Below are 10,721 nucleotides of genomic sequence, written 5' to 3'. Positions count from 1 at the left end.
CCTCGGCCGGCACTACATGGGCACTTTTAAAGTGTCATTTAGATGACTTTGTTCAGTTTATGTGATAGAATATGGTAAGAGTGAAAATGAAGACATTGAAAAAAAGTGTAAAGTATTTAAATAAAACATTGCATGGGATGCTTGCTTATGAACAACCACTAAAATAATTGGACTGCAAACACTTCCTTTTTTATTATTAGAAATTTAAGAAAGAAATGTACTCCATGAAAAACATTCTTATCCTTATTTTTTGGAAGAGTATTTCTGAGAGTCTAAATAAAATTATATATTTATTTATTTTTGTATGATATCCAAGAGATTTAAAAATTTTAGATAATTGTTTCTCAAACTTGGAACTTAACTCTTGCATGCGTCATTTGGGAGATAATTTATTCTGTGCATATGAAATGCCACCAAAAAATTATTCTCTCTTTTAAGTGGTGTAACATTGTCTTCAAAAATGCATATAATGGAACTTTTGCCAAATCTTCCTTTTCCTTGGGAATTTGCTTAGAGCTTGTCAATCATGTAAAAATAGCTGACTTTTGAGCTCTCACTGTTGCCCTTGTCTGAAGAAATTTTCACTAGGCCTTTATTGGGGGTTAGAGCAGCGAAAACAGCCTTGTTAGGCCTTCACATGACATCATCCTTCCTCCCTAAATCCAATATCAATAAAAGCAGAAAGTTAAAACTGTATATGGAAAAAGTGTAATAAGCAAGTGCTCTTGGCTATTGTTGAATCTTTGAGCTATCGCTCCCAATCCCATAAATTTCAAGATAACTGATCTCTTAGTTTAGTTATGTATTTCCTGAGCATATCAATGTGGGGTTTAGAAAAAAGAGGACACATTTCCCATAACTACACTTAATAATATATGCTATTGAAATGGCAAAGAAAGGCAGCTGTTTTTTAATTATTTTCATAAAAATGTATACAGCAGTAATCCTCTCTAGATTGAAAGGATTTGAAATACTCTTTTTTTGGAATGGTCACATAGCTAGTATTTTGGGTCTTCACAGCAAATTGGTGAAGTACGTAGCATGCCTAGCCTCACCTCGTTGTTGTGATAGGCAATTTATATCCCATTTTATGGTGTTTTCTTATTTGCATTTTGTGTGTGTGTGTGTGTGTGACTCAAAACAAATATTGAGGACCTACTTTGTGTCAGGCACCCTGGCAGTGAGAGTTTAATGATGAGCAACACGTGCTTTCTGTGGTCAGTATTTTTAAAATTAGATTGAGGAGTCAGACAATTGAAAACTAAGAAATCTTGTATGTTGGCCTATGACTGACAGAAGCCCAGGCAGGACATGGAGGCAGATGAGACACCTAAGGGTTAGTTGGGGAGACGGGCTTTCTGTAGGTAATAACTGAGGAGGTGCTACAATCTTCTCTATTACACGGTGCTTCCAAGTGGTAATCAGCTATCAGATCTCTTAGCATTAATTCAAGTAAATATATTCATCTTCTTGAGGGTATAGGGTATTCAGTTTGCAAGTTATTTTCTTCCAAATGGATGAAAAGGCTTTGCTTTCGGCAAAAGTACTTCTTTATTTTGTGTGATCCCTTTTGACAATTTACTGTGGACCTCTCCCCAGCAAAACATGTGGTGACTGTGTTTATAAACTCATACATATTTTTTGCATACATTTTAGGAAATCACAGACTTGAAGCCTCCTTAAAGCTGGGCCTTGGACCCCAGCTTCAGCTCTGAAGGGCTAAAGGTCATTGGGGAATTGGGGAGTGTGTGGAACAGACATGATTTAAAGTTAGGGTGTAGAGAATCACAATCTTGGACTGCTTATCCTCACCATATACTCTTTTATAAGATGTGTTTATCCTGTCTACTAGTGTAAAAGAACTCTGTCTTTCTTGGTCTCCGATTAAAAAATTTTTTTTTTTTTGTAGTACAATGACTGCAAATAGCCTTCAGGAGAAAAATAAAACCTGTGGTTTTCTATGTAGTTTAGAAATCCTTCTTCTTGACATTTCATTTTGGCCTATTGGTTAGTTCCCACCCCATTTTTGACCATAGGAATCCAAGAAGGATTCCAGATAGTAAATATTCTAATTGCATTTGAGCGTTTCCCTAGTTGTCATCTATAACCAGTGTCCTACATTGCTTTCAGCTCTGCTATCATTAACTTCAAATCCCTGTATTAAATGGGGCTAATGAGTGATAATTCATAGTTTTAAAAGTGTTTCTATTTTTTTTTATGCCAAATAGAAAATACCATATAGAAAGAAAAACAGAAAACTCCTAAATGGACTTGGTAATTACAAATATCTGAGTCTAAATAACAAATATATGTTAGACTATAATGCAAATTCTAAATCCATATTAACATAAATTGTTGTAATCCAACTTGCTATGCCAATACATGTAAATATTTTGGCATGCAAATATAAGACACTTAGATTTTAATAGAGGATGAATTAAAACTCCTACACATGTGTGCAATATGAAGAAAGAAATGGTGCATTTTAAACTATGTGATAAGTTGAAAATTCTAAGATATCTATTTTTTTCTATTGATGATATCAAGAATTAAAGATATATGACTTAGAGTTTACCAAGCCTGCACATAAATGAATTGGCTTAGTCACTCACTACTGCTTGTTCTCAAAGAAATACTTGGTTTTCTCTTGAAACAATTCATGGCATATTCAGAACCACCAAGCTATTCTGAAACTATTAGTTCAGAAAAAATACCAACAAATAAAAAATGGGCTTAGGTACTCCAGAACAGTTCTGACTCCTTTTAAGAGTCATTTGGCCTCTTGGCCCTCTTCTCCTCAGAAGTAATGTTTTTTGCTTCTGTGAAGTATTCGATCCTTGGCTGCTGAAGTGTATTTGATATAATCCATCAAGACATGCATTCTATTGCATGTGAAAAGTCATTACAAGGAAATAAAAATCTAAAACACATTTGGGTTTTATTTTACTCATACTACTTTTATTGTATAAATGTAGGACTGACAAACTGTTTTGTTTGGTGGAGTGTTTCAGCTTTCAAGTCAACCAGCTGATTCAGAGACGAGTAAAAGTTTGTTCTTGCAGAAAACAAAACAAAACAAAACAAAAACAAAAACAAAAAACACTACTACTAAAGATGATAACAATGATGATTATTTGTAGTAATGGGAGCTTGTTAAAAATGTAGGATTTGAGGCCTCTCTCCAGACCTGCTAAATTAGAGCCTGCATTTTAACCAGATCCACTGTGATTCCTGTGCCAATTAATGTTAGAGAAGCACTGTTTTAGTGTCTCTCATTGCCTGTGGAAAGGAAGACCCAGGCTGAGAGTTACTGCCCGTCAGGGCCCGTAACTCTTTGCTTGGTGAATACACATGATGGAAGATTTAAAAAATTAGCAAACTTGGATGTACCTTCAAGTAGCATAAAATCTTGAAAAAAAATGTAGAGCCAAATTTATTTTTATGAAAACTAACAAGCCTTTTATGTAATTGCATTTGCACAATATTTTATTTAGGCAGTCCATCTATTTCTTGGGGCAGTGGAGCATCAGCGGTTTCCGTTGCATGTGTGTGAAGCTGATTAGAATCTGGATTCAATTTTAGGCATCAAGACCAACCACTTAGTGCCATAAACGGTTTTACAAACTTTTCATTACTTCGCCTTTATGCTAGTGAAAGATAGGAAGCGTCTTTTTACTTCTACAGACTGACACTCCATTGACAGTAGGGCAGAAGAGAGGGTTTAATGAGAGAATTCTAATTCTAATGAAGATTTTCCTGTATGTTGAACTGATAACCTACATTGAACTAATTTTCATTTTCTTCCTTTCTGGATTTACACATAAACCTAACCACTTTTATCTCATGTCAGTTTTTTATGTGGGAAATAAACTGGGTAAACAATTTTATATGATAAAGCTTTGATCAAAGCCTAAAGCATTCTATTGCTTTTGGGATTGAAGTTTAAATTTCATAGATTAACTAATTTTATTAGCTAGTTTTTTATAGCTAAAAATAATAAATATTAAGGTTTGATTCTGGTAGAGGACTGTGATTTGAAAAGCATGGATTTTGTCAATACCTAAATTTTTAATGTATTTCCCTCCTCTTCCTTTTGGTTTTGCAGAGGAATAATCTGATGAAAATTTTAAAAAAGAAAATTTGTAAACCTGTATCAAGAAACAAATATCCCAGAATTCCAAGCCATTTATCAATGGTGTACTATCTCATGATTAATTTATTCTTTCTTTTAAGTTTGCTGTTTTCTAAAGTCATTATATTTTGACATCTGATAGTACTAAGGGATGGAATAGTCTAGTTTTGGACTCAAATAAACAAAGAAGCCATGTTTTTGTTATGATATTGTATATTTCCAACCTTAAAAGAGAAATTCAAATAATGATTATATGAGTAAATGCTCTCTCCCAGTTTTTGACAGTGGTTTAAATTCTTGCTTTAATAAGTACTATAAAAGACTTGGTATAAAAGACAAAGTCAGAGAGTTTCCAGGTTATAGGATAATGACTTTGAAGCTCCTGAAAATGTGAACAATGTCTTATTTGTCTTTAAAAATCAAAAGCCTGGTACTTAGTCATTGCCCAAATACATGTTGACTTAAATATTACTTTCATAGTTATATATGCATTTTATAGTGACTCAGAAGCAATATCATTTTAGAGTGAGTCATTATAAATGTAGAAAAATATGATAAGTTGCTATAACAACGCAATACTCTTTTGCCTTAATTGTACTTTCCTTCACGAAGTTATCACAGCACATGTTTTAGTTGCGACTACCTCTCCTATAATACCTGTCAGTGAAGACCTGTCGCTGGTCACAAGCATTCATTATAAATGCACACATTCTTATCATATTTTGTTAGCAGATTAGCTCATGGTTACTGATTCCTCTTTTCTTAGGATCCCCCCAAATCAGTGACCATTTCCTTCAAGGAAATAAATGGCTTTAGCGCCCTCCTCACAAACATCAAAGTAAAAAAATGTGGGTGATGCATGCCCTTTTAGAGGTTCCTTATATTAAAGTGTTAACGGGTGCAATATATTCAGTTACAATTATCTTATGAAATATCTGTCCACTTGTGCATCATATTTTCATATTTTAGCAGTATTTTTCTATTTAGCTGTGTTTGCATTGTTTTTGCTTTTAAATATTTTACATTTTCATTGAACTTTTCTTTTTTAGCTGTGTTTTGGGGTGATATTGCCTTAGATGATGAAGACTTAAATATCTTTCACATTGATAGGACAATTGACCTTACACAGAACCCCTTTGGAAAACTTGGACATACCACAGGTACAGTTGATTATTTGATTTAGTTTACATTCATTTTGAAGAAAATGTACTGCTGAAATGCTGTAAATACTCTGGATTATTTTCAATGTTTCTCTCTGTTCAGCTTTGATTTACTAGACACAAGTGAGCCTATTTAGAAATGTAGAATTTGTTTATAGTTTTTATTTAATTAATTATTTAACAAAAGTGTTGTAGTGTTTGCTATATGCCAGGCCTGCTTTAAGTGGAGTGCTTCACAGATATTAACTCTTTGAATCCTCATAATAACCTCATGAAGGTAGCTACTAAGATAATTGTGATTTACAAGTGAGGAGATCGAGGTTTAGAATGTTATATAGTTTGCTTATTGTCATGTGCACAAGGTTTCTGAGCTAGGACCAGAATTCAGTTCTGAGGAAGGCCAAAGTTCATACGCTTGAGCATTATATTGCCTCCCATTTGCAGTTGCAAATATGGAGTTGCAAAATATAAATTATTCATAGAGTAAATAATACACAAACTTGTTTAGAAAAATGCAATAGATAATAAAATATAATTTTTATGAAAACCCAGAAGACAATTTAAGTTTTAGTTGCTTGATGTGTTTGAATTATGCCTGTATGAAACTTGTAATGTTTAAAAGGTTATTTGGGTTCTCATTTAAAAATATTTTTTAAAATAAAAAAAAATTCTTTATATTTTGTTGATACAATTTTTATTCTGTATTTTATTTTGGAGAAAATTGCAACATTAACAATTCTTTCTGTAGTTATAACTAAAAAAATGTATCACTGTCATGCTTTTTGAGCTCATTGAATCTCCCTTCATGCCCAATACTGTTTTTATTTTCTTCTATACTATGGTAATATCCTAGCAGTCAAAAATTAGACTTAAGACTTTTTACTATGAATTAATGTCTGTCTTTGCCCAATTAATTTTTTTGCAACTCTTTATTATGACACATTTCAAACATATGGAAAGGTTGATAGGATAGTCACAGTGCAAGAAGCACCAACACTATAGGACTCCCACCCATCAACGATTGTTAAATTTACCATATTTGCTCTGTGCGTGTATATGTGTGTGCATGCATACATGCATAATGTGAAGAAAACATTTTGTAATTAATTGCTGACAACATAGCATTTCAAAATTAAGTAGTCTGGCATACAAATCTTAAGGACATTATCCTATATAATCAAAATACCACTACTACATATACAAATTTATATAATAAAACTTAAGGAATTTATGTAAAATAGTAGCACACAATACTTTAAAAATAGTATGCTCTAGCCTTTGTTATTCATAGCCTTTTCTGAAACATACACCAAATATAGGAGGGAAACTGCACTGCAGTATAATCACAGATAGTACAATTCCAGTAGGATATGCTTATTGACTCTCCAGTTGCTATCTCATACTTAACATGGCCACAGAGATCATGGATTCAGAACAAGAAAGCAGTGATACAGCTCAGCAAAATCCTCGATTTATTGTGTTACATTTTCATTAAAAAAAAATCATTAGCTTTATTCAGGTCATTTCTTTAATCCATTGTACTCCCTCTGTATTGGGGGCATTCATACTCTGTGATTTTAAAAAAAATGCTCTTTAATTTTGTCATTTCATTTATAGTTAAGCTCTGAAATAGCTAGGAATTTGTTTTTGGAGGAAAACACCATTATTTTAGATATAACATAAAACACTATACAGTCAATCATAAAAAATATATATTCTAAATTTATATGTGAAAGGTATGCATGGTTGTAAGTAATTTGCACTATTCAGTTGCATTTCAAACAAAAAGTAGCCTATGTTTTATTTTTTCTTACTCTATCTTTTCCCTTTCATGTTAGTTTGTGCTGAAATGATAATATGTCTTACTTCCTTATTTCAAAATATATACTCTTTCCCATAAATATTTAATTAGTTTGTATATTTTCACTTTTTTTAGAATATGTGAGAAATAACTACCTATTTTATTCATTTTCTTTTTTCTATTTTAATGAAGTACCTACACAGAATAATGTTTCAATTGCTATAAAACTTATTCAAAATTCCTAAATGCAAAAACATTATTCACTTTGATAGCCTTGAAACATTGTTTTTTTTTTCAAGTCTATAATTACTCTTATCCTCTTAATAACCTTAATACTAACTAAGACATTTCTTTTTTTTCCTCACAATTAGCCTCCTCCTGAATCTATATGTGTTTCAGTCCTATGGAATATGAAATGTAATTGTTATTTAATGGTCATTTCAAATACATTGATGCCACTCTTTAAAAATGTTTCTTGTAACTGCCTAGGAATGAATACATTTAACTATTACCTCATCTTTCTAAAATGTTCAATGAAAAATATTTCAAATATTTTTCTCAAGGGTCAAGGCAAAAATGTGACCGTGTAATGTAGATAATTAAACAGATTATCAGTCAGTGAATAAGCCCTCTAACTTATTTACCTTATAAGGACTTATTTGATTTTTCCTTTATGGGCTTATATGGTAATACTTCTTGGTTTGGTTTTCATTAGCTTCAGTCTAGGTAATTAAATTTCAGTATTAATTTCAAAGGGGAAAACAGATATTGGAAGGAAATAGTAAGTCCAAGAACACTGGACATTGCTGCTTTCATGGATTTCTGGCTTTCTTTCATTGCCTTAGCCCAAAGAGATTCATGAACCATACTCATAGTTATACAAATTCATTTGCACTTGTTCTGATATCATTGGTGGTCATATTGGTTGTTTTTTGCTCAATGATATCTCTTTGTTATTTGTCTATTAAAAATCAAGAAGAAGGGGAAATAGGTGATAAAATTGGTAGAGCATTTAATTATTAAAGTCCTGGAATGAGAAACAGAGGACTTGATTTTTGTCTTGTGACAGGAATCTACCTTTTCCAGTCTTTGCTGTTAAAATTGGGAGAGGACATATTTCCTTATCCTGAACCTCTCCTCTACCTTTTGAGTTACAAATTCTTTACATCTATTTTTGTAAGTTTTGCAAATTTCATAGCATATCAGAGTATATTTTGCAGCTGAACATCCTTTTGGATTCTTACCTTGTGACTTTTTCCTAATTATGATATTATTGATTTTTGAAAATTACAGACGCTAATTTTCAAAAATTATTTGACTATATTATAAAATATGCTCTGCTTTTAGCAATATTTCAAAATTGATCAAAGCTTTGGAGTAAAACTTGACTCTACATTTGCTCTTCTTATGTTTTCATTTCCATTTGCTGATTTGGCATCTGAAAATATTCAGTTTGCATTGGGGAAATAGCTGGAATTCAATAAATAGGGCAGAACAACTTGCTGTCATCCTGCATAACACCATATGATGTCATGGTCACAGCGAAGAAAAATGTTTCAAATTATCAGTAGATGACTCAGTTTCCATGATGTCCAAACAAAGTCACTTAGATTATTCTCTGGATGTCCCTTACTGCTTTAGTTTTAGTTACCACAGTTTGTTATTGTAGAATTTTTATCCTCTTCTAAGATTTGTGGATATTCATGACTCTAACTCTCTAAGATCAAATAAAAAAAGAAATGTCCAAAGAGACATCAATGTTGACTATCACTATCGTTTATTTACAAGAACTTTAAAATACAGTCAGTTTAACTTAACTGTTTTCTTTTATTCTTTAAGGTGGATATGGAGACCATGGTATGTCAAAAAAACGAGGGGCCCTCTACCAGCTCATAGACAGGATAAGAAGAATTGGCTCTGGTATATCAATGTTTAAAGTTGCAGACGCTTGACTTGATGTACAGTAAATATTATACTCATAGCAGTTTAGTTTGCCATTATGATGCAAAGTATGTGAAGGATATATGCTAAGAAAGAGTCCTTTTTTATTGTTGTCAGTTGATATTTGATGTAAGTTTTTTAGAACTTAATTTGGGACAATTGAAATGTTTCATTAACTTATTTTTAGCTTCTCCTTCTTAAAAATGTATTAGGTATTTACTTTATTGCTGATATTTATTTCCAGTAAATTGGGTATCACACTAAGGGGTTTTTATCAAGCATGGAACTACATCAATTTTAATCAAATGAAAAATATTATGGCTATTTTGAAATAAAAGTAAACTGACAGGCTTATATATTAGATGAAAAAAGAGTTGAACATTTTTTTTTTGACCTTTCCAAAAATATATACAGAAAAACTGCCTTCTGGATTCATAATTAGTTAATATTTATAGTATTGAAGTTATTAACCTCTATTGGTAGATTTTAGTTGTCTGTTTTTTAAGTATACTCCTTGTATTCAAAGTTTATATCCTAACATCCCTTAAATTGATGGATTACTATTCAATATTTGAAAGTACTTACTTTCAAGTATTGATTTTCCTAAGCAAAGATGCTTTTTTCAGGATATTAAAAAGACATGTTAGGGACATGGGCAAAGTGGGCAAATATTTGTTCTGTCTGAAGTGTGTATTAGTGGTGGGCTATTTATGTCAGCAGTGATAGATGCATAAGAAAAAAATAATTATACAGATTTAAGAAAAGTAAAACAATAATAAACATTTATGAAAGGTCACCAAAAGAAGTTAAAACTACAGATTGGAAAGCTCTCCAGAATAGACTGTATTTTTTGTTAACCTGTTCCCATTGTGTACTGATTATGCTGCACACCTGGGTATGAAAACAGGAAGTTGGAGTGGAGGTAGCCCATTGTCCCAGCAGGCTGAGACCTTATCTGTTTTAGTGTTATTTCATTTACTATCCCTATAACGTAATATCCATAGTTTTAATCTGCACTACAGAATATCAATTGTGAATACAGGATTAGGGATTTAACAGGAGTAGGAAGAGTTTTGGATACTACAGGACTTTAAAAGAATGCCTCTTTTATTCTGGTGGTGAAATTCTTAGTGATCTAGTAAAGTGGAATACTTACATAAAGGAATTTTTCTGTGGCCTACGAAGTCTTCCTGATTTCTCTCTGCTACAGGCTGTTGTATGAAAATTCATGAAAATTTGCTCGTAAAGCATTAACAAATAGTATTTTGACATGAAATACTTAAATATTTGAATGCGATCTTCAAGTGTGTAATATGCATCAAGCTTTTCTTTCATGCATTTTGACTTCAGGCATACTTATACAAATATGTAAATTAGGCATTTTAACGTTTGTCCTTTAAGAGGTAAACGATTCCCTGACCAAGGACTTCTGTTTCACAGAATCTTTTAAATGTCACTGCAGGCTTGGAGCAAAACAACACAGCTAAGGAAAAAGTACCTCTCAAATTCTCAGGGCAAAATGAGAAAAACCGAGTTCCTAGAGCTGCTACATCAAGAACAGACAGAATATGGCCTGGAGGCGTTATTCCATATGTTATAGGAGGCAACTTCACTGGTAAGATATTCTCAGCCTATTGTGATAAAAAAAAAACAATAATAATTATCACACAGATTAAGTGAACGTTTT

The 10,721-nt window shown here is 32.2% G+C and overlaps 1 protein-coding gene across 3 annotated transcripts in view; it reads left to right on the top strand.

Annotated features, from left to right (window-relative positions):
- Positions 1–10,721, top strand: part of TLL1 (tolloid like 1) — a 175,847-nt gene that overhangs the window by 77,589 nt on the left and 87,537 nt on the right. For 2 of the 3 annotated variants that reach the window (XM_019650598.1, XM_019650599.1), the window contains 3 exons: positions 5,182–5,292; positions 8,933–9,013; positions 10,497–10,649. In XM_019650598.1, the coding sequence (XP_019506143.1) occupies positions 5,182–5,292; positions 8,933–9,013; positions 10,497–10,649 (345 nt within the window). Of the gene's footprint in view, positions 1–5,181; positions 5,293–8,932; positions 9,052–10,496; positions 10,650–10,721 lie in introns of all 3 variants that reach the window. The other variant, XM_019650600.1, reaches the window with a different exon arrangement.

The sequence above is a fragment of the Hipposideros armiger genome, unplaced genomic scaffold, assembly GCF_001890085.2.
Source record: "Hipposideros armiger isolate ML-2016 unplaced genomic scaffold, ASM189008v1 scaffold_142, whole genome shotgun sequence".
NCBI lineage: Eukaryota > Metazoa > Chordata > Mammalia > Chiroptera > Hipposideridae > Hipposideros > Hipposideros armiger.
The sequence above is the reverse complement of the archived record's forward strand: the minus strand, read 5'-3'. Positions and strand labels throughout refer to the sequence as shown.